Consider the following 23,736-nt stretch of genomic DNA (forward strand, 5'->3'; position numbering starts at 1 on the left):
TTGGTCGGCGGGCGCGTCAGTCAAAGCCGCTGGACCCGCCTCTTCCCCTCCCGGACCAGGCTCGGTTGAGTCGTCGGCTTTTGAGGAGGAGTGCGGTTGGAGTGTGAGCGGGTCGGAGCCGCGATGATCTGACAGATGAAATAAACGGAGGAGGGCAAAAAAATTAATAAATAAATAAAAGAGAGAGAGAGAGGGAGAGAGAGAGAAAGAAAAAAGAGAAAGACCGAGAAGGGCGGGCGTCCTCCCACACAAAACAATGTTCCCCAAAGGCAAAGGCACCCCGGTACCGTCCGACGGCCAAGCGAGGGAAAAGTAAGCTCACAAAACCTTTATTTATTGTGTGTATGTGTGTAAATACATTTTCATTTTCCTCTCGACGCTTCGCAACTTGTTCCCTCCGGCTCCCCGCTGCTGTTCGCCGGACGGGCTAACTAGCAAAGAGCCGATTTCCTCCTGCCGAGGCTGGAATTGAATGAACCGCCTTGTCTGCTCGCCATTCCTGCTTCTGGCTGACTGCTGTGTCTGTTTTTACACGACAACACAACACAGTGCAGCTTTTTTTTTTAATTGTTTGTTTGTTTTTGTTTTTTTTTTTTTTTTTTGTTGAGGGGGTGGTGTTGTGTTATTTAACCCGAGGTTGTGTCGTAATGTTTTTTTTTTTTTTTTTGGTTGTTTTTGGGTTTCTTTTTTTTTTTTTTTTGTTATTATTTCAGTCGGCAGCTCGACAACAGCAGAAAACAAAAACACCGCCTTGCCTCACAGTACATTGTTTCTCTGTTGCGCTCCGGTTTTGTTTTTTTTTTTTGTGTGTTTTATTTTAAACACCCCCCTCCAAACCCCATCAGTGCCACAGGGATACTGTACCTAGCCAATACCCAGCAGGCTGGTGCTGTGGGGGTTTTTAAATATATATTCATGTTTCACATCACGACGTTTAGTTACTGCTGCTGCTTCACTACTTTCTGTTTTTATCAGTGTTTTTGTTGAGGAGCTTCATCAGGCTTGGCTTGCTTGCTCACTCCCCATTTAATTTTTTTGGCATAGGCTATTTGGCAGCCATTGTTCAGAGGGCCTGTGCCCGACTCTAGTCATTTTCTGAAGCCTTTATAAGATTAAAGCTGATGTTTCATTTGGGAGTTATTCATTAAATGTATATAAATAATTGTAAATTAAATCTGTAGTGATGTGTGTGTGTGTGTATGTATATGTATGTATGTATGTATGTATGTATATATATGTATATATATGTGTATATATATATATATATATATATATATATATATATATATATATATATATATATAAATAATTTTATCTTTTTCACAGGTTGGCCCTATATGTCTATGAGTATTTGTTACACATAGGAGCACAGAAGTCTGCACAGACCTTTTTGTCAGAGGTATGTGAGATTTTGGTCAAAAGTGCAGCCATGTTGTGATGTCGTTTTTTACAAAAACTCTTCATTTTTATCTGTTTAGTATTGCACATGCTTTCTTGCAACAATATTGACCCACATGGATGATTATTGAACCCCCCCCCTCCCCAATTCCTAGATTCGATGGGAGAAAAACATAACACTCGGAGAACCCCCTGGATTCCTACATTCTTGGTGGTGGTAAGTGATGGTGTTTTGGTCTCCTTGTAAACATCTCCAGGGGTTGTTTGCGTGGTTTTTGTTTGTTTCATGACCTTTCTTGTCCACAGTGTATTCTGGGACTTGTATTGCGCTGCACCGGAGAGGAGAGAGACATGTGACCACTCCAGCGAAGCAAAAGCCTTCCATGATTACGTGAGTAATGCTTGCATGGGAACTGTTGCACATATTGCTCTATCTTTTGCAGAAGAAGACAACTACTTGCAAATAATTGTCCTTAAGATTAGGCTTTGCAATGAGACATAGTTTTTTTTTTATTTTTTATTTGTTTATAGTTATCCAAGAAAAGTACTTTTAATCTCTGTCAACATTCAGGGCCTTACAACATCTCCCACATTACCCCCTCAAGAGTAATGCAGCTGCCCTACTTGGGGCCATTTTGATTCTGCGGAATTATAATGAATTGAATGAATAATAATAGAATGAATGAATCACTTATATTTTCACTGATATTTTCTGCTTTTTATGTGCATTCTTAAATATGTTTTTAAATAATATATTTCCCAACACAACAATGTAGCCGTACTTAACTACTTCATGCAATACAGTGTACTGTTTATTTCGTTGTTTCCTTCCCTTTTAATTTATTATCGGTCATCATGCCCTGTTGGTGGGTCAAATGATGCTCCCAACAATGAGGTTTATAGGCTTCTGGGAAGATGATGCTGATGTCAGCAGGTCCTGAGTCAGACCTGTCGAGCGCTCTCCCCCTTATCCACACTGCGCTCAAGCACCCTGCCTCAGTTGTGAAGCCAAAAAAAGAAACTGCTGTGTGCTCAGCGCAACTTTTGAGACGTTGTACACACACTTTGGTGTTTAACGGTGACCAAATGTGTGACACTTTAGCCTTAGTTTTGTGAAGCACATGATCCGCAGTAACACAAATGAATTTTAAGGTGAATTAATGAAATGTTGCTTTTACCTGATTTTGTAGTGAATGCTTTTTCTACGAAGGCTCTTCTATATTAGCAAGTTATCTGTGTTTTGCATATTTATAATTATGCTGTTTCAGATATAGTGCTTTGTTGTTTCCTCATTTGAGTCAGCATTCAAAAACAGATTCAAAAGGTATCAAGCAATGATCAAAAAGGGTGTGACCAGCTCGTCAGTGGCCTCTGCTGTTGCCATCCCTGTGTTTCAAAGGCCATTTCTGAAATGATCAGATAAGAATCGTACAGCTGATGTAAACAAAATAAAGTGTTATCTGCATTTTGCTGAATCAGCACAGCCATGGAAAGCCGGTACAGGTTAAGTGCTTCTCTAGGATGGCTAATGTGCAGCCCATTTTGTAGGTAGGTTGATGTTGTATCTGGCAGGAAGGGGTTAAAACGGAGATGTTGGTCCTTCTTGTGGCAGATAGGGTTGTCAGGGTAACAGGCCTCCTGATCTGGCAGGTGACCTGGGAGCCAGAAGAGCGGCTGCAGTGTCGCTCTGCCCTTTCAATAACTACATTCCTTATTAATCTAACTCAAACAGAAAAGAAGAGGAGTGCATTTTGTTTGAAACCAGCCTTTACTTCATGGAAATTGATTGCAATCCTTGTTGGTGTTGATTGCTTGTGTAAGGTATGATGTAACGTGTGTTTGTGTGCGACACATTTAAGAAATAACTCTGCATCTCTCTTGGATAAATTACAGGGTTTTGTTGAAATATTCTTATGTTCGAAGCAAAGGTGTGAAACTGACTAAAAACATTTATTGCTATCTCAAAACAAAGAAACATTGTCAGATCAGTTTTGAAAGTCTAAACAGCACAAAATAGGATGATGTGTTGTCAAGCCTGTGGTTTGGCTGAGAACATTTCCATAGCATGGAAAACATTAAGCAAATGAGGGAACAGTGAAACATCAGCATGGGCAGGGTGCTGCTGCTGTGGTGTGACGCTTTGAGTGTTTCTGTGGTGTTGGCTCTCGCCAACATCTTTATGTTGCCCTTTTGGTTCTCCCCGTGTTCATTTATGGATGTTGGTGGGGTCAGGGAAGTGTGTGTCTCTGTGTGTGTGGACAGTATTAGTCCTTGGACCCTCGCCTTTGTCTAGTTGTGGGGGAGGTGAGTGCTACTCTGTTAGCCGGCAGCCCTCGTAAAGCCCCCGGTGTATTCACGCTGGGCCTGACTAACGCTCCCTGAGGGGGCCCGTCGCCATGGTGTCAGTGGCTGATTGATGGCTGTCACGGAGCTGAGGGGCAGATTGGAAAAAGGAAAAGGGGAGTGGCACTGTGGCATATGCCCAGCATCCACCAACACGGCGGAGCAGAGGGAAGAAAGAGAGGAGGGGGGGTTTGGGGAGGAAGATGAGAAGGGGAAGGGACCTGCTAGAAAGAACCAGACAGAGGGTGAAAGAGAGAGCACCCAGTCAGGATCCAGACTGGGTTTTATGATGTTGATTAATGGTTAAACATTTACAAGCTAAACATAGGGCCTGGTTTCTTTTGAGCATTGGTTCCAGTGGAAGAAGTGAGGCTGTTAAGAGCTTGTGAGGTTAGGAGCCAGCAGTTGGGTGGTCTGCACAGCAGCCCAACCCCCTTCATCGCTTCTTCCTCATCTTCTTTTAAATTCAGCTTTTTTTTTTTTCTTTGTAGGTTTTCTGCCCCTGTCCATGGCTGCTCCTGCCGCCTCATACAGCCATTATTATGATGTTTATATAGCACCACAGAAAACACAGTTACCTCAGTCAACCTCATCAACCTCACACACTTCACTCTTTCTTTTTGCTCTCTCTCCCTCATGTCTTCCTCTCTGTCCTTCTCTCTTTGTTTTATTAGGCAACACAAGCGCGTCCACAGCCACTCTAGCCTATAGTAACCTCCATCAGTGATTCAAGGAAAATTTGTTTGGCTAGAATTGCTTGCATCCTCTGAAGTACAAGCATGTACATGCTGAATCATTATGAGTTTTTTTTTTTGGGGGGGGGGTTGTCTGTATTAAAAGAGGTCCTTTGGGAAGTTGTCAGGAAGGCCTTGGACAAGAGAGCCTTATAGCCTGAGGCAGGCTGAGACATCTGTCCCTTTCCTGTACCAGGGAATCTGTGGAGAGACGTGCTTCATTTAAAGTGAAAGCAGCGTCAGGCTGTTTGAGACAGTCTAGCAAGCACAGCTTCAGAAGGACATGATAAAAATCTAACAAACATGATCAGGAATCCAGCGTGAGCGTTGTTTCACAGTCTAGCGAGCAGTTTCTAACTTCCACATTGTTTCATGACTTTGTGGTCAATACCCTTTAAATACGTCTTCTCTTTTTTTTTTTTTTTTTTTTTACTTTATTATTTCTTTTTAGGCCACATTCCAGGAATGGGCTTGTTAAGAGTAGAGGAACAAAACAAAGTGCAGTTACTGTTTCACCGCAGAGAAGCCAGACAGTGTGACTGTATCAGCGTATATCACTCTACTATGAAACTGACAATAAACTGTACATCTGTGTCTAATTACAGTCCACCAGAACTTCTGGTTAAAATACACCTCTTTGTAGAAACGACATCTGGAGAGTAAAGTGCTGATAGTATGAAAAGTTGGGTCAGATTTTAACACCCAGGTAACATCAAAACCAATCTTTGTCACCAGAGATTTATTTTAATGTAGTTTTCATATTTCCAAGAGAAGTTGGACCGTTTGATGCAATAATCACTCCTTTCCTTTAAATATCACCTGTACCTTTAAAGTAGCTCAGGAGAAGTGACCTCTGCCTTTCATCCGTAGTACATGATATGGATTTTCACAAACACTGAAATTAGTTCCTCCTGTACCTTTTGCTTAATCCATCTCATAAATCAACAAACGGACATGGGTGAAAACATAACCTCCTCGGTGGAGGTCATGAGTGACGTCCAGAATACAGCTTCATTACTGTGTTTGTACATCTTACACATTTCTTATGGACAACTTGGAGCTCTTTTACAGGAAGCTTAATACCAATTTGCTATGATGCTATGAGGTTAAAATGTTACCTTGTGTCACCTAATGATAATGAATTATAAAGGGCAAAAGAAGGAAGAGTACATAGTATAAAAATATAAATGGTTGTAGCCTTAGTGTTAACTGAAATAGTCAAATAGACAAGGCTGGTTTTCACATTAGAGCCCTGTTCTATTTGAAGCTGGCATATTAAGCCAACACCATTATTTGAGCTTCAAGAATTACAAATGATAACATTCAAATACATCCTCTGTTTCGTTGAAATAAATCTCCCCAAGAAGCTGCCAAGCTGCCTTGAATTTTGGAAAAGAGGTCAGAGCAATGAATAACTTTATCACCTCTTTACCTTAATGCAAATGGTGCACATGATGTCTGGTGTCTGAGGGAGGCTTCTTAAAGGATATAGGGGAACTGATTACAATATTATGATTGAAATATGATCACCGAACATCTGGTTCTCTCCTCCTAACCTCTACTGGCATCCCAGCTCACAATGCCATCTCTCACCATAACGCCTTGGCACTGCTGGTGGCTCTCATAAATGATAAAAAAAAGTTACAGATTAAAAAAAAAATCTTTGACTCTTTTTAGTATCTGTTTAATGTGCAGGTGAAGTTTAGTTACTTCATAGATGATCCTTGGTTTGGCTTGCATGCAGGTCACAGATGCACTGTCCATCACAGCTGTTAGAAGATGTAAATTCCAGTTTCACATTCATTTCTGAGATGGTTTTCAGGCTTTTAATCAACTTTGTGATAGGAAAAATATCTGTTTAAAAAATATATTGTTAGAAGTAGTAGTTACCCAGGTTGCCTGTGTTAGGAAATCTGCCAGGTCGTGCAGTTCATTTGGGTATTTCCTTGATTTAAAACTTCAAAGTCAGTCATTTTTTTCAGGTGGGGTGGCCTCTTAACTTCACCCATAGTGGTTAAATTCTTGCAAAACAGGTTGTGTCTCATATCCAGATAATGTGTTCATGTTTCTTCAAGCAGTGCTGATCTGCAGCTAATGGTGTCAAATGGCAAAAAAACACTTGAATAGTAATGCTACTGTGGAAGGAGTTTGAGGAAGGCAAAAAAATATTATATTCATAATTATATTATTGTGGAAAAGCCCTGAATACAGTAAAATATCTTGGTCTGATAAATTCAAATAATTTGAAATGGATGATTGAGATACAGTACACTGTTGAAGAAAAGTGTTCTTGCTTGTGTTCAACTCTGTGCCCCTACAATATGCCGGCCTGTTTTGTGATTGTAAAAACACCAGTATTTAGATACTTGGTGTTTTTGTGTTTCGTTTTTTTTTTTGTTCTGTTCTGTTTTGTTTTGTTTTTTTTCCTCTCTTCATTAATGCCACCATGAGAATGTCTGTGCCATTCAGATCCTAAGCCATACGACCTCTGTTATACATGTTCCCACATGTCAGGCAGAGATAAGAAGCCTAGTGAAAAAAATCTGTGCAAATTTAATACATGACAATGCTTTAATCATGACACAACATGGAGTCATGTGCCATGTATATGCATGTGGTTTAAAGCGACGCTGTACCTTTCTTATAAAGCAGAGGTTTTGTTTCACAGGCTGTGAATTTGCAAACCAGTGCAGCTTTTCCTCAGATTATTTAACCAAGTTAACTTTGTTAGTAATTATTTGACCTAATGGATGCTCTTTAGTTCCAAGATTTAGGTCGTACAAGTAATTTTGTGGGTGAAGATGGGTGAGGAAGTACGCTGGGTGGAACCAAAGCCGGTAAAGGCACTGAGAAGTCCACATTTTCTTCTACAGCTATGCTGGTTACATAAAATACAAGGTGCTAGGCACATTTTAGGATTTCCCAGTATTTAGATCCACCCCCTGCACTCAGTTTCTTGTAAAGACAGATGATTTATATGCTCTGTGCCGGTGTGTGTGTGTGTGTGTGTGTGTGTGTCCCAGTGGTTGTGGGGCCTGAGTAGACGTGACTTTTCCCTGTGGCCTCACTTCTCTCCCTGCTGAGGTATTTCACAGTGGCCCTGCAGTGGCAGCCTGGACAGATATAATTAGGGAAGGTGCAGCTGAAACAAGGGAGTGTGTTGGCATTTAAGCAATGATGCTCAAGATAGTGATGAAAAGTGTTTGTGTGTAGGTGCTGGTATCTATCGCTGTAGTAGTCATTGCCAGTTTGTGTACATCTATGCTACAGTATGAGTGAGCTGCCATTAACAAATGGACTGAAGGAGCTTCTCTTGTTCTGTATCTGTTCTCTGGGAGCTAAACCCCACAGCTCTTGAGGCATTAGCTCATCTCAGATTGCTTCAGCTACAGGGATGAAAAACTCTGTCAATTAGGAGCGTGTGACCGAAGCAAATGGCACATTAGTGAATTACGGCTGCGGTTTGAGCAGGAAATCGGCCCAGCGAGCCTCTGCTGTGCAGCAGCACTTTGGAGCCACTGACTCAGTGAATCCCACTGATCCATATCTGACCCACTGGATCATGGGCTCAGGAATCTCAGTGTGGATCCCATTAACATCTCTTTCAAATTGGGGACACACAAATGATGGTGATTTTATGAATTTGTGTTGGCAACTTATGTTTCTTTTGTGTGTTCTGTTGAATTTCCTATAAAAATGAATAGGAAAGGGTGTCCAAACTTTTGACCAGTAGTGTATCTTAAACTCTTCCTGAAACTGTACAAAGATGGACTGAGTCAGTGCATTTCATCTTCCTGTTCAAGTTCTTTTGTTTCCACAGAGATTGGCATTTGTGTTTCTAAAAATGTAAGTCTTGGCAGGTTGGTTGTATTGAGCAGCACAATGATGGAGAGTTTGTAATGTGTGTGTCCTGTGTCTGTTTTTCCAAATTAGAGTGCAGCAGCCGCCCCAAGTCCCGTGATGGGCGGGATGCCTCCAGGTGAGGGCATGCCAGGAGGACCCATGCCACCTGGCTTTTTCCAGGTCAGTCCACAGCTACAGCTGTAGCTAATTGCTACACTTATGTCTGCTAGCATTTAATCAATTATCTTAACTGTCATAAATTCACTCCCTGTGGCTGGACCAATAAATTGATCAACTCGTCATTTTCCCAGCTGCAAATGTGCAGGCTCCAAATTTGCAAAGTGTTGTCAGGGTTTTCTATATATAGTGCAGCTACAGATCTGCAGATTGGTGTCTGCACTGGTTTTGCTCCACTCTACTCAGTGAACGTGTAGTAAACAGCATAGACGTTCTGTCTGCTTGGGCCCCTCCAGTGCCGTAAACGGGCAGGCGTGGCCAGTTTCTCTAATGGACAAATCGAAAGGTGCAGCACCTACTGTAAATCAATGGCTCATGAGACGAAACTCTTGGCAGGCAACTGTGTGGAACTACCTCTTGTCGAGGTGACATAGAGCTGCAATGTTGTCCCATCTCCACTAGACCAAGCTATTCACTCATTAAGAACTAGAATCTAAAAGCCATGACTGATTATGTGATCATGTTAATATCAGGAAAGACGTTTTGCCATTGATGAACATGCACACAGTCTCATATTTTCTATACCAGAATCCAGGAGGAGGCTCAATGAGACCTCTCACTTTCTTGTCAGATCAGCAACATTAGCAACACAGTGCCAGTGTTTAGTGTTGTTATGAAGCTAATTGCATAGAGCTTAATTGACGCTGTTAATTCAGGGAAATTAGCACTGATAACATGCTGCATGCAGCAGGCTTCTTAATGTCTTGACTGACAGGCAAAAGAGCACACATCCTCTCCATTTCTCTGTCTCTTTTTCTCTCATCCAAGGCTAAGTCATTTGCTTGCTCTCCTCTGCTCTCTTGTCTCTCCCTCCCTCTTCTCTCTTACTATGTTTGGTACAAAATGAGCATCTTATTTTTTTTGTACGATTTTACTTTTTTTGTTTTTTTTCTTTCTCTGCTCACTTTGGTTCTTGCACTCCAACTGTCCTCTGCCCTGCAGTAACCCTGCTTCTCTCTCTGCCCCTCCTTGTCACCTCTGTTTCTTGCTCCCTCCTCTGTTCATCTCATTCTCCCCTCTCTCCCTCCTTTGCCTCCTCATTTTGTGCAATGCCACAGGGTCCTCCTGGTCCCCAGGGCTCTCCTCACCCTCAGCCTCCTCCCCCTAACAGTATGATGGGACCTCACAGTCAGGTAATGCTCCCACTCCCTCTTTCTCTTTCTTCTCTCTGTTTTTGCTATCTGCAGCCATTTGGGAACGCTGGTTCTCCATGCTGATGCTTCATGCTTAAGCATTTGTCTCAGCTTTATGCTTTATGCTGCTGTCAATATTCACACATCATGATGTTGTTGAGAAATTAGATTAGTGCAACATTTTGAGAAATGTACGTCTCTTTTTGAATGAAATCTCATGGAGCGATTTTGTTTCTGTTGTAGTCCTTTATGTCGCCTCGTTTTGCTGGAGGCCCAAGAGGCCCCCCCATCAGGATGGCCAACCAGGTAAACCTCTTTCACATACACACCCCTGTCTGATTCAGAATACAAAGCATACATTTACTCCTGATTACAGGGCTTATAGGATCTTTGTGTTTTATCCCTTTTAGCCACCAGGCGGAGGACCAGGTCCTCATCCCATGCTGCCCAATATGGACCCCACACGACCACAGGGTGTGTATCAGTGCAGTTGTCCTAACTACACACCTCATTTACAGCAGAAATAGTAATTACTGGCTCTTCATATTCATGTAAGCTGTTTTTATCCTTCCAGGCCATCCTAACTTGGGGCCAATGCAGAGAATGAGTGGCCCGCGGGGTATGGGACCTATGGGTCCTGGTCCTCAGGTAGGCTACTCCGCTCACATAGTCTATTTGACACAGTGTTGTATATGCAGTGCTTATGGCCTTTACTTGATTGGCTCTGGGGATCACGGCACCTTACATTTTAAGGTGCCTACTTTCAGATAATTTTGTGATGATTTGGTTGTCTTGTTAGAATTTCGGTGGTGGGATGAGGCCTCCACACAACACCATGGGTCCTGGGATGCCAGGCGTGAACATGTGAGCCTTTTTTTTTTTTTTTTTCTAAAGAAACTCTCACTCAAGTATTTCAACCTAAATGAAACATCTTACCAAGGTCTCTGTTGGTCTTACCCTCCAGGGGCCCAGGGACTGGTCGGCCATGGCCTAATCCCAACAATGCCAACTCTGTGAGTACTAATGACACACAAACGCACATTCACCCAGGAAAAATGGTGGTTCAAATTGCAGGCAGCTCTCCTCTCAGAGCGGCAGAAGTCTAATGTGTTCCAAGCTTCTAGTCTGGGATGTAATTGTAGTATTATGTGTCACGGTTTCCACAGACGGTTGGACAGACAGCCATAATGGTGTTAGGATGATCAAATAATGAATGATGACATTTTGAGGTATAGAAAATGGTTTGCACTCCCATTTCTGGTCTCTAATGTTTGTGCTTTTGGTTTCAGATGCCTTACTCATCACCCTCTCCTGGCGCATATGGGGTGAGAACACATCCTGACATCTTAACTCCCACTGCAGATATTTTAGAATAACAGCAATATAGAATTTTTAATTGGTTTTATTGATGCATTTGTAAAACGTTTACTTTGTCTACTGCATCTCTCAAGGGGGCATCTGGAGGAGGAGGACCCCCAGGAACTCCCATTATGCCCAGCCCTGCAGGTTAGTGCTCCCCTGACCAAAAGATGTTAATCATCAACTTTCTTTAATGCAGTATCAAATAACATCTCTGTGCTTTTTCCAGACTCAAACAACTCTGGTGACAATTTATACACCATGATCAACACTGGACCTGGCAACCGAAATAATGTAAATGCTCTGCCCTTTGTACAACATTAAATATACATATTACAAACACCCAGCAAAGTATCTAGATGTTTGCTGGGGTTAATTACAGTTCACATAAATTAGAAGGTTTTTGATTACTTGTAACCAAATGACATTAATCCCTTTTGCATCAAGCCAATAATCAATCATAATTTGGGTTGCTGTTTTAAGCACATGGCTAAAAACCAGTACATATAATGATGGTCACTTAGCAAAGAGGTGGTTGATGAAAGACAGCAGTTAAGTGGCTCAGGCGCACAATATGATGTGATCTCAACTGGTTCTTCAGAAAAGCTCTGATTATTTACTTAAACACCTGCCCTCTTCAGGTCAATACCATCTCAAAACAATAGTCCTTTAGGTAATGGCCGCATGCAGCTGGTGGAACTTGATGATTTCTATGCTCCAAGTGTGTGCATCCATCTTTCTGTTTTTATCCACTTTGGAATTATGGAAAATACTGTGGTAAAAAGTTAATGTGATCACTGAGCGAAATTCTTTTCTAAATTTGTGCATCAGCTACATGATCTAATTTTATTTCGTAACGTCAGATGGTTCTACTTTATATGAGCTCATCTTGTGCCTTTTTCACAGTTAAGTAGTACAGGCTGTAAAACAAAACTGACCAACCCGAGTCCTCACATGTTGCTGCTGATGCGAAAGACTGAAAACGGGGGATTTAATTTGTTGCAAATAGAGCTGTCCTGAAAACCAATTTTACGCAACAACAGTATTGCTTTCTGTGTAAAACACACTCCTAGGTTGCACTTTTCACCTAGTAATGTACAGGAGACAAGTAAAGGTTTTGTTCATGAGATTTGATACTTAAAGGTACCGTATTAGTCTATTGGAGCTGAAATAATCCAAACCTGTTGTTTTGTTTTGTTTTTTTTCTTTCCCCAGTTGAAAGAAAGAATAAGTAAAGGACTGCATAGAAAGTGGTGTGCAGGGATCCCGTATTCACTTGTTTAGTACTTTTCAGCTGTATGTGCACTGAGTTGTGAAGATATGAGAAGTGAGTCCATGCTGTCTTGTTTCTCCTGCAGTTCCCTATGGGCCCCGGCTCTGATGGACCCCTGGGAGCTATGGCTGGGATGGAACCACACCACATGAATGGGTCACTAGGTAACACTGCCTGCTACAGTGCATCTATTTACCAGAACACATGCATGTTGTGGTTGAATTCTTGTATATGGTCCATTATGTCATGTGGCCAGTCGGTCCCTTAGGCTGAGTCATTGTTTGAAAAGAACCTAAATACATACGTCATGTAACCGTGTTTCATTTTTCACTCGTAGGCTCTGGTGATATGGATGGAATGAACAAGGTAGCTACAAAAACCACTCAAAAAAATCTCATGCCAGGAAAACTGAAATGTTTTTCATTTACAAAAATGTTGTGCATACTTTGTTTCCAGAATTCCCCAAACAATTTAAGTGGCATTAGCAATCCTCCTGGGACTCCCAGGGATGATGGCGAGCTGAGTGGAAACTTCCTCCACTCCTTTCAGAGCGAGAACGTAAGTTTCCTTTCTTGCCAGTTTCTCTTCTCTAACTTGTCTGCACTGTTGGCGACTGTAGTGCTACTTTGAAGAAGTCAGATGTAGAACAGTGTTAACCACACAATGAAGCCACAGTCACAGCATATCAGCATCACTGACTTTACCATTGCACACTGGACAGATGATGTTGCATTTGACCACTCAGCACTGTTTTCGTACTGAAAAGGTGTGTGTACGCGTTTTGTCAACGTGTGTTTTAATGCTCTCCTCCCTGTGCTGCCGTAGTACTCTCCCACCATGACGATGAGCGTGTGACACCCCCCCCCTTCCTCCTCCAACCAACCTGACATTATTTGCCATCATTCCAAGGATCTGAACTTACTATAGGACACGGCCAAACACATCAGCACCGAATCTGGGACAGGCGCCATTTTGGTTCCACACTATCGCCAGATTGCTGATCGGGAAAAAAAATCGAAATGGCTGGCGACTACTGCTCCTTGCTCAAAATGAAGGACAATTACTCCATTTACCACAACCCCAAGTGTGACAAAAACCAGCTACTGAAATGCATACATGACACGTTTTATGTTCTTTGCAGAACCCCCCCCCCCCCCCCCCCCCCCCCTTTTATCCCCTCAACCTCCTCAGCTCCAGAGCGAAGAGAAAAAAATGGTTGAAGTTTACCTCTTGTACTTTTTAATTATTGCTTTGTGGTGCAAGATGTGCAGGAAATGTCTCCGCTTTTGTCACTTAAAACACTGGAGAGTGTGCATATGCATTGTGTGCTTGGAAAGTCTTTGTCTCGTCATTTTACTTATCGCCATGCATACTGTGTCACAAAGGTCAGTCAACATAGGACTCAGAATTTGCCTTTTACTCTGTGGCCACCTTTCTGAATAATGTATTATTCTTCCCAATGCCCACTTCTTCTATTTAAAGAGGTTTTTAGGGGGATAAGATGTGAAAGAATACAGCTTTTATTGTGACCACCGTTCACGGTATGAAAGTGCTCAGATGGTTCCTAAAATGTCAAATTGATCCCATTTGATGGATTTCAGTGTTGACAGCCATGCACTCTTTGCTGTTTGGTGTAAACAGCCGGACTGCTGTTGCGTTCTGTCAAGTGAAGCCAGACTTCGGCATGAGAAGTGAGTGCATGAACGCTGAGAACCTGTGTACAACATACTACCTAGTGCTGCTCTTCTCTAAGTGGACACCTGCTTTAAGATGTGGTGTATATCTCTTTACCTGCCTGTGCTTAACACTCTGTGCTCTTCATTGTCGTAGCCTTCTGTGTTATTTCCAGTTTGGTTGATTTAAGATGAAACGGCTCTGAATGAAGCTCCCCATTTTAAACTCATACATATTGGTTGTTCATACTTCCTTCCTGTATCATTGGTCGTCTCCTTGGCCCCGCCCCTCCCATCTCTGCCGACCCACACATTTTTTTATATTTTGATACGATCTTTGACTATGTATATTGCCCCAGTTATTCATTTAGTCAAAGCTTTCTAAACTGATTCTAGTAGGCATCTTTATAAACTTAGCAGCAGTCTTGTAAATGTGATGAAAATTTTTGTTCATTTTTTTTTTCCTGTGAACATTACGCATTATACACATCTGTCCTGTGTTGCCTTTATTTGCTGATATTTTTTTATTTCAAATTGAGGAAAGATTGCTTGTTAATATAATTTTACAATAACTTATGTCACTGTGTGGGTTGTATTATTTTGACTCAATGTTAAATCCCGATTCATAATGTGTTGGAGTAACTCAGGTTTGTTATTGAAGCTGACGAATGTGAATTGAGCAGTTAATTAGCACACAGAAAGTTCATTTAAATGGTTTTCTAATACGGGTCCGTCAGAGCAGCATTATGCTCACGCTCACGGTCTCTTTTGAGTGTCACTGCTCCAGTGACAACACAGCCTGCAGCAGACAGGAAGCTCAGGCCTGATCAGCTCACTTATGTCCTCACTTGGCAATCGCTGTGGGGGAGCCAGGGAGCACTGTAGTCCACGGCCGTCAGCCCAAAAAGAGGAAATCCGGCAGCATAAGGGGAGTTTGTGTCAGAGGAAACCCTCTGTAGGTTAGGCTGAGCCTCCTGTGACATGAGACACAGCTGCTCTGACATGAAGGTTGGGAACAATCTGGGGGTCACGGGCTAAAGCTGAGGGATTGCATGTTAATAAATGTGATAACTTAAAGGAGAAAAAGAAACAAAAGTACTGCAGACACTCTGGAACATTTGTAAGTCAGATAACATTGAACTGTTTCCAACGTAAATATTCATATTACACAATTTAATATACATTGCTACATTGAGGAACCAGGTTACCTCCATGGATTCATCGTTAATACTAAATTAGAATTAGCAGATTTTATGTAATTTAATGGATGCTAGATCTCAAACTGTTGGTGACATCTGTAAAAAAAAAAAACAAAAAACGATCACCTCTAGGAGGATATAAAATGAAAATCTGTAAGAAAGCAACAGAACCAACGCTGCCTCACTCTTTGACCTCCTATCTCTTTTTCTTTGCCCATGTCTAGACTGTTAGTACAGTCCACATACTGTAATCTGCCCAAGAAAAGAGAGAGATGCAATTTACGATGAGGGATCGACTTTTCTTAGATAATGGTTCTGGTTAGGATTATAAACACCTGTCTGAGGCGGCTCCGGTGGTGGCGTGGTTAGAGCGCATGCCACGTAAATACAGCCTCCCACGTTGGAATCTAGCTGGGGACCTTTGCTTCATGTCATTCTCTCTTTTTCCTCTCCCTGTTTGCTGTCAGCCTCTCTGACAAATACTAACTCAACCAAAAGCATTAAAAAAGCCCTGAAAATAAAATAACAGCCAATTAGAAATAAAGTAACAGGACCAAGTTGTTTTGAACGTGATAAAAACTGACTCAAACTTTTAGAAAAGTCACAAAAAAAAAAAGGTCTATGAAGAATGGAAAAACAGCTGAGTTACTCAAGCAAAAGAAATGGCTTCATATTGCCCTCTGCTGGACTTCAGCGGACTACACCGGAGGCCGACAACATTTACACTCCCTGAAGACACCATAAACACACACCCAGCCTTCGGCTCTTTTGCAACAAAGGTTGCGAGGAACTGAACGTGTTCTGGTTCCTGTCTAACAATAGGAAACGAGGCTGAGCTGCTGCTGGCCGGGCCCTACAGGATGTGGCCTGGCTGGACGGGAGCCAAACCTCCTCTCCAACTTCAGACCCACACAGTTAATGTTATGAAAGCTGTAGCGACACAAAAGTGCTTTGTTCACTACCACTTCCATGTGCTACACTTGTAGGTTTTATGGTGTTAGAGTGAGACTTACTCTTGTGAGCACGCTTTACTTTTAAAAGTCCATTTTCACACAAATCAGAAAAGTCAAGGCACACATCTGTATCAGTGCTGCTCTTTTATTGTTTGGCTCATGAAAAATATTATACAACTAATGTTGAAATATGCCCAAAATATGTGAACAGGTTATTAATGTGGAGAAGAAGCAGAAAATTTTGAACAAAGACAAACATTCGTGCCAAAGATAACAGATTATAACAATGCTCTCAAACAGTTATGTGTATAATTAGTTTTCCCTTGAGGCAAATACAAAAAAAAAAACAATGTCTTTGAGTGTTGCATCAGAAGTATTTCCCATTATAAAAACAGCTACAGGTCATTTCATGCTAATTCAGCCCATACACAGACTTTTGAGCAGTAGACCCTGGAAAGCCACAAACTCACATTTGACTCCAGTGTTACGTATCACTATCGAAGAATTAAATCAACAGAGGGGCAGCTTTATAGTGACAGTGACATTTAGTCCAAGTATAAACTGAGCCAAAACCAATTTGTGTGCAAAGGTGACACAGTTAGGTATTAACTCACAGCAGGGCCTGAACGCCACACGCTACAATTCACATCCACGTACATGTGTGCAGGGAATTCAATGAACTTACATAACTGATGTACACCGCAGTGTGTTTACTGTCTGTGACATCCAGACAAGACAGCAAACAACAGCCGGATCCGCACCGGATGGAAGACTGCTGTGTGTCAGTCAACACGAAAACATTCGCTACTAAGTTTCTAGAAAGAGCTTTGCAGACTCATCCCATCACGAATGGCTCATCCGATCAGGGCAGTGGCTATAAAACTACAGATATGTGGCAAACTCTGCTCCCTTCTCATTTAATGATTTTGAACGGCATTCACACTTTCGGTTATATGTTGAATATGAGCTGACAGCAAAGATTATTTTTCCATGTCTGACTGACACTGCAATGGAAAGTGTGTTCTGGTTTGTAGATTAAATGTGTCGAGTCATAAATGCTCCAACATCATTCAGAGAAAGCCTCTCTTTAAGTCATCTTTCATCAAATTACAGTTTCCAGAGGTTTGCACTGTAATCATCATGTAAAAAGAAGCTTTTGTTGAATTATCTTGAAGCATTTATAGAAAAACACCTGAAAAACAAGCGTTCGCTCTGACATTAATCCTGAGGATTAGTCTTTGAACCGCGAGAACAATTAAGATTTAAAACAAATGAACAAAAAACAACACACACGCAGCGTCTCCTGTACGTGGCCATGCCTCAAACACAAACTCTGAGTGGACTTCGTCTCACGTGTTTCATCTCATCGGGCTACAGAGGCCGGAGGTTTAATCTGTAGCTGTCACTAAGAAACACTGAGACGAGAGGCCGAGTTCAGAGGTTGAGAGTTGAGATCAGTTTTCCGGAGCACAGGAGACCCTGGAGGGCGCTGCGTCATTCTTTGGGTGACGTGAGAGATGCCAGAGAGCGACAGGGTGACGGTGTGTTGAATGACGTCTGATTATGGAAAAAAAAATGCATTAGCTACCAGTATGGTTACAAAGCTAAACCCCCTCCCCACCTACCCAAAAGAGAAAGATGGCAACTACATGTGTTGACTTGAATTTACCGATCTTCTTATTTCATCTTCTCCAGGAACGAACGCACTTCCAGAGGATTGTAGCCCCAGGGTCCCATGGCGCCCTAAAAGAGAACAGAGCAAAGGAAGCACATTTTCATTCTCATTCTCATTTCGTTTTTCCAATCGGAGGACGGACGTATGGAGATTAAGACAGGCGTTAACGTGTAGATCAGAATTTCTGGTATGTCAGATATGAACCTGGCTCTGGTCCAGAAATAGCTCTCATTTACGCCCCCCCCCCGCCTCCAAACGCCATAGCGTGAGTAGGCTTAGGGCGACTACTTTCTGTGCATACTGCTTGCATGAGAATAACAAGTTTGTGGCAGTGATTGCGTGTGTGTGTGTGTGTGAGAGGGTGGAGTTAACTCTCTTGTTACTTCTAAAGGAAACTTCTCCCATTTGAGCATAATAGAGCAGGAATGTGTCAGCGTTTGAGATCTCACCTTGTAAACCACTTTCCCAGCCTGCAGCACATAAAGCCTTTCGGGCAGAGCGCCATACTTGATGGCGGTGACATCACTCATTTCATCCACGACCACGGGGCACAGAGGCTCCTTTTCAACCAGGATCCGTGCCGCAGAGAGCCTGTCCTCCAGGCTCCGGTGGCGGTTGATGTCAAAGTTGTTGGTGAAGGCCCAGCCATCTGAAAGGAATGAGCAACAACTTCACATTTGGCGCCACACACAGCTCAGGAGGGCATTTCTAATGTGAACTTTCTGGAACCGTTTGGTAAAACGTGAGGCAGCTTTGAACTTTTGGTGGCATATTCTCGCCATGATATATAACAAAAGACGAAACAGTAACATTTATTCAGTTCATGAGTGAAAACAAATATTTTAAGACACATTTCATGTTCAAAACTGACGTTTTTGTTTTTTTTCCCCCCTGATTTCAATGTAGATCTTCTGAAAGCACGACTTCTCCTCCCACAATCCATTTCAAGAAGAAGAAGAAGAAGAAGAAGAAGAAGAAGAAGAAGACTTCCACTCACCTGTTGAATGAGCCTCGGCGATGTAGATGACCAGAAAGTCGGCCACACCGCTGAAGTCCTCGACGAGCTGCTTGAACTCGTCAAGTTTGTACATGAACGGGGGTCAGGTGCAGCTCCCGAAGCTCAGCACCAGCGGCCGGTTTCCTGCGGAGTTCAAGAAAACACAGTTTAAGGTCATCGGGTGCAGCGAGACACGCACGAAGCCCGCACACAAGCACACACACACACACACACACACACACACACACACACACCACACCACCACCACCACCAACAACAACGCACCTTTCAAGTAGCTGCACACGCTGGTCTTCTCCCCGTCCATGGTGACCACAGGTGAGTCCGGAGCTTCCCCCCCCAGGAAGGCCTCCTGCCGCAGGGACAGCCACAGGTGCTCGGATGCGGTTTTGAGGAACTGGAGGGATTTAAAGGTCGGTCCCCAGTCCTCATACTTAAAGTTGGGATTCTGGGTCATGGTGATCCTCTCACCCATCCTGAGCATCTGCCTCTTGGCGAGGCAGGGTGAAATGAAATGCATGATCCTGACTGTGATGCTGAGGGAGACCATGAAGCAGAAGTTGCATGCTGTCGACACGTAGAGCAGCAGTTTCTGCACGAACATGCTGGCTCTGCTGGAGTTCCGTTTTCGCGGAGAAAAACTCTCATTTCATTGTTGGACTTGCAGGTTACCGCCCACTCGGCTCACGCTTGATAAGAGCTGCCTTCAAGGCCTCTGTGCGAGCTCGTATTTCTAAACTTTCTATTTCCAGCCAGGTGGCTCACCCAACCCCCCCCCCCCCCCCAAAAAAAAAAAAAAAAAGAGCCACTGGAAATCCTGAAGTTTGTACCAGACCCCTTTCAGTTTATTTGGCTAAATACAATCAAAGATAATAATGTTAGAGGAGCCCAGGGAAGGTTGTAACACTATTTTTCTCCCAAAAAATAATAATAATAATAAAAAAAAAACAGTTTACACTGGAGCAGCCAGTTTTCTATATTACAAACTTAATTGTGTGAAGTACTGAAACAACGTATTTCACAGATTTTTATGAATTTGTATAGCTTGCAAAGTTGATTTAAAAACTCCACTGTTGTTGCGGACAGGGAGGGTTGTAACATGTCTAAAATACACAAACTTAATCGATCAGATACTCCAAAATGAAAAATATAGTTTATCATTCACCTTGCTGTGGCTGTTCCCGTATGATTTGGGCCTTCCCCTGACTGACTTAGCCAGTTTTGTTTTGCCTTAAGCCCTCTCCAGGAAGTCCCTGCCCTCCTCCTCCTCCTGACATTCAGCATGCTGTAGAAAAACAGACAAACAAACAAGCAAACAAACAAAAAAACAACCCACGTGTTTTGACTGACTCTTAGCATGCAACTGGTTATCATTAACTTAACACGTAATGTTGTTTATGAAATCCTAATAAGCTTATTGTATCTTCTTCCATTCATCTAACATTGCCCTTCTTTTTATATAATATTTAACAAGAACTGACATGAGAAAGAGCTTTGTTTTTTCATTTTAACATTTATCTCAGTTGCTGTCTCTCTGGTATAATATGAAAGACTTCTTGTGCAGCTCAGTCAGATGAAAAAGTCCTGTGAAGACGCCGTCAAGCAGTTGGAAGAGTAGAAAAAAAATAGCTTTTTAAGCCCTGGTGTGATATTTGGTGATCAAGCAATGTAAGGGAAAGCTGTAATTCTTAATGTTGGTGATCGGTGTTTTTAAAATGACCTCAGGACAGTATCTAAAAAACACATGCGATAGAAAAGTTTCATTTTAACCCAAAAACCCCACACTTTTTGTTTCAAATGGCTCCTTCAGTGTTTGTATGAAGACAGTCTAAGTGAGCAGTGTGCAGTGAGGGTTATCTCACCAGCTTGTTTCTGATTGGAGAAATTCGAGGTGTTACCACCGTCCCATGTTACAACTGTCCCTGGTCTCCCCTGTTTAAACATGGGCTGTGCCCTGAAAGTTAATCAACTCCATCTGCCGTGTCCGTATTATCAGAGTCCAACAGTTGATGCTTCCTCACTAATATTTGCAGTAAAACGTTTTTTGTTTTTTTTTCTGTGGTAGGTTTAATGATGTAAAAATAACTAAAAATATGCATGTAATAATGTAGGAATAACAAATTAAAATTATGTAACAGAATAACGCAGTACCCTGACCCTTCATATAAACCATATATTTAATACTGTAATAATAACTACTGAGTATTAATATAATAATTTCATAATTACAAATTAGTACTAATGTAATAATGCAGTGCTGACTCAGCACTTTTCTTTAAAAATACAGTGTATGACAACAGTATTTAAAGGACAAAATGCCCTTCTTGCTGAAGTGCTCTCATAACAAGAGTCTCTCTTTCTCTCAAGGATGGCTTTGGAGTCCGAAGGCGCCGGATGTGTTTTTAAAATCCAAGCTTTGTGGTTTCTTCTACAGCTGTCTGACATGTCTGTATGTTTTTGTGTGCGCTTCCGTATGTGTACGTGTTTGTGTGTGCCATATTGGTTGCCACACAAGTGTACTGAGTCTGCTGATGCTATCAAAGCCAATGTGATAGCGTCAGCCCTACAAGATAAAGTCAAACTTCACAGGGTTGGACTCCTCAGTGCTCATACAGAAATGTACTGATATGTAATAATGACTTCTCAGTGCATATAAATCAGAATGTCAGCATATCGATGGGAGAGGCAGCTGGAGAGATGGTCTCTATCTGAACTCAGCTCCCCGCCGTTCTACTTTGCTTTCTTATAACTTAATGATGAGATGATGAAAATCTGGCTCGCACATCCCGTGAGTCGGATTTCATAACGCGCAAGCTTATATTATCATTGTGACGTTTGCTGCCGTAGGCCTGATACACCTGCCTTGTCACTGTACGACGAACGCATTGTACGTTCTGAATAGGTTTTATTCTCAGAAGTGAGGGAACGTATCAGATAAACATTTGATTAAGAACAGCTTACAGGCAGGGCGGGTCCACCCTTTGCCTCAGTTCTTTGTGGCCTGGATTTCACAGAGATGAAAACATTCCTATTAGATTTTGGTCCATGTTGACATGATGCATCACTTCTCGCCGCACACATTTCTTCAGATTTGTCAGCTGCACATTCATGCTGACCAAAACTCTTCTATCATCTGAATCTAATGACTGAGGAGGTCACTGAACTGAGCTCCCTATCATCTTTATAAAAGCGGTTTATGATAGCTTTTGCTTTGTGACATTGTGCTTTATAATGTTGGATATAGGTATAAGACTGAAAGAATAGAACAGAAAGAATTGAAAATGTTGTGCATTAAATGCCCAGCTCAAAGTCAATGACAGTGACATGATTTGATTTGAACATGACCTGATCTGAAGCTCCTGATATTTATCTGTGTGATTTCACAACATCAATTCACAGTCCCAGGATCCGTGTTGCCTGAGTGGAAATGTTCCATGACGAACGGTGCCAATGAAATGTGTGCTTTTCCTGTTTGAACGTTACAAAATGTCTGATGTGGAAAAACAACTGTAACTTGTCAAAAACAGAGCAGATGAAGGGAGTTTGGCCGTCCTTACACCTGTGTTGCCCACAACATGCTCGTCCCTTCAGTTAACCACAGTCTATATATACCTCCCTTTGTCCCCAGGCACTGTGCATCCGGTGAGCCACTTTATTTTATTTGCTTTTTCTTTGGTGCACAATTCTTTAAATGTGATGTCACTAATGTTGCACTCTTTTGCAGAGCTTAAACTGCACAAATACATAGAACCAGAAGGGCATACGGGCACTGAGAAAAAAATCAACAGCTTGAAAATAAAATAAAAGCTCTGCCACCCTCACCCTTTCCTCACAGACACAGCCTACCCCACAAACAATTAATTATTCAATCCAACCCTTATTCAGTGATATCTTCCACTTAAAGCCACAGGGCCACGCTCCGTCAGGTAGTCTGTGGAGGTAATTGTTGATTCGACCAGGATGCACCACCAAAGAACAATATTAACTGAAATAATCACAGCTTGAACGCAGATCCTGTATTATCTGGCTGCCACCGTCTTGTGGAGAAGGAATTCAGAATTGCAGCAGAGTAATGGACACGGTTAAACTTGAGGACAGGCAATAGGTTGTTCCTGTGTCTCCGGGCAAAAATGTGATTAACATAACATTTGTATTCTACTGTGTACTGTTCTAACCCTCTAATGCACAGAGAATGGGAAGAGGAGGAGAATTAGTGCGCACATGATGGCTGAGTGTGGCTTTCTTTTCCTGCTCCACACCTCTCCACATCACTTTCTGCCACGCAGGTGGAGGTGAATGAGTGATCGATCTGTATCAGTTATTCATCACTTCATCCTCAGAATATTGTGTATTTATTAACACAAACAAAACAAACGTCAAGAGTCACCATAACTGTGATGACTGACTGAATTAAATCCAGATTTCTGATTTCTGATCACTGAAATAATTCAGTCGTGGACAAAAAGTGACAGTGACCGAACTTGTGTGTTCACATATAGTAAATAAGTGGTGATCCAGTAGATTAAAACTTGGTTTCTTTCTCTCCGTTTCAGCCCCTGTATTCATTAACCCCCTGCTGGTTCATCTTTTCATGGGTGTGCATCATATTTCCAACAGCACGTAAAGGCACCGTTGGATCCAGTAATTCCTGTCACGGATTTTCTACATCCGAAACTGAACCGACAGGAAAAACCGAAGACCCAGCAGTTCCCACCATGCAGTTTTCTGTGACACCGATAAACTCTCCCTCGGTATGTTGTGTTCGCTTTGTGTTTGAGTACCAACAACTATCTGCTGATCTGACTGTGACCCATTTAGGACTCCCCGTCCTTTCCCGGGAAGTCCATTAGATGGCGTCGTAAAACAGCATTTCCCGAATAAAAATTAAATCCCATTTTTAT

At 42.2% G+C, this 23,736-nt stretch overlaps 3 protein-coding genes across 12 annotated transcripts in view; 2 read left to right on the forward strand and 1 right to left on the reverse strand.

The window, feature by feature from the left end:
• The first annotated feature begins 64 nt into the window (after positions 1-64).
• Positions 65-13,175, forward strand: ssbp3b (single stranded DNA binding protein 3b). 7 transcript variants are annotated; one of them, XM_029499246.1, is made up of 18 exons: positions 65-312; positions 1,327-1,399; positions 1,554-1,615; positions 1,705-1,789; positions 8,409-8,498; positions 9,614-9,688; positions 9,932-9,994; positions 10,099-10,162; positions 10,263-10,336; positions 10,488-10,552; positions 10,653-10,701; positions 10,978-11,013; positions 11,140-11,194; positions 11,277-11,341; positions 12,406-12,484; positions 12,658-12,686; positions 12,777-12,878; positions 13,146-13,175. In XM_029499246.1, exons 1-18 carry the CDS (start codon positions 257-259, stop codon positions 13,173-13,175), a joined length of 1,152 nt encoding a protein of 383 aa, XP_029355106.1. In that variant the 5' UTR covers positions 65-256. The 7 variants fall into 7 exon arrangements, with proteins under 7 accessions (XP_029355106.1, XP_029355108.1, XP_029355110.1 ...); XM_029499248.1 differs by lacking the exon at positions 9,932-9,994; XM_029499250.1 differs by lacking the exon at positions 9,614-9,688 and having other exon boundaries at positions 11,277-11,347.
• A 3,095-nt stretch (positions 13,176-16,270) lies between these two features.
• On the reverse strand, positions 16,271-19,485 carry dio1 (iodothyronine deiodinase 1). The gene is made up of 5 exons (XM_029499420.1): positions 19,103-19,485; positions 18,818-18,961; positions 18,270-18,469; positions 17,815-17,888; positions 16,271-17,702 (listed from the first exon to the last, which is right to left on the reverse strand). The coding sequence occupies exons 1-4, from the start codon at positions 19,437-19,439 to the stop codon at positions 17,823-17,825; spliced, it is 747 nt and encodes a 248-aa protein (XP_029355280.1). The 5' UTR covers positions 19,440-19,485; the 3' UTR covers positions 16,271-17,702; positions 17,815-17,822.
• Positions 17,287-23,736, forward strand: part of glis1b (GLIS family zinc finger 1b) — a 76,360-nt gene continuing 69,910 nt past the window's right edge. The window contains exons 1-3 of one of the 4 annotated variants that reach the window (XM_029499415.1): positions 17,287-18,562; positions 18,727-23,127; positions 23,389-23,586. The gene's annotated coding sequence lies outside the window, so the exon portion shown is untranslated. Of the gene's footprint in view, positions 18,563-18,726; positions 23,587-23,736 lie in introns of all 4 variants that reach the window. The other 3 variants (XM_029499416.1, XM_029499417.1, XM_029499419.1) reach the window with 3 other exon arrangements.

This window comes from Echeneis naucrates, chromosome 4, assembly GCF_900963305.1.
Source record: "Echeneis naucrates chromosome 4, fEcheNa1.1, whole genome shotgun sequence".
Classification (NCBI taxonomy): domain Eukaryota; kingdom Metazoa; phylum Chordata; class Actinopteri; order Carangiformes; family Echeneidae; genus Echeneis; species Echeneis naucrates.

Coding starts and splice junctions, on each gene's coding strand:
- ssbp3b (XM_029499246.1), top strand. CDS start 257: ATGTTCCCCAAAGGCAAAGGCACCCCGGTACCGTCCGACGGCCAAGCG. Junction 10,553..10,652: donor GGGATGCCAGGCGTGAACAT/GTGAGCCTTTTT, acceptor CTTACCCTCCAG/GGGCCCAGGGACTGGTCGGC. Junction 12,879..13,145: donor ACTCCTTTCAGAGCGAGAAC/GTAAGTTTCCTT, acceptor GTGCTGCCGTAG/TACTCTCCCACCATGACGAT.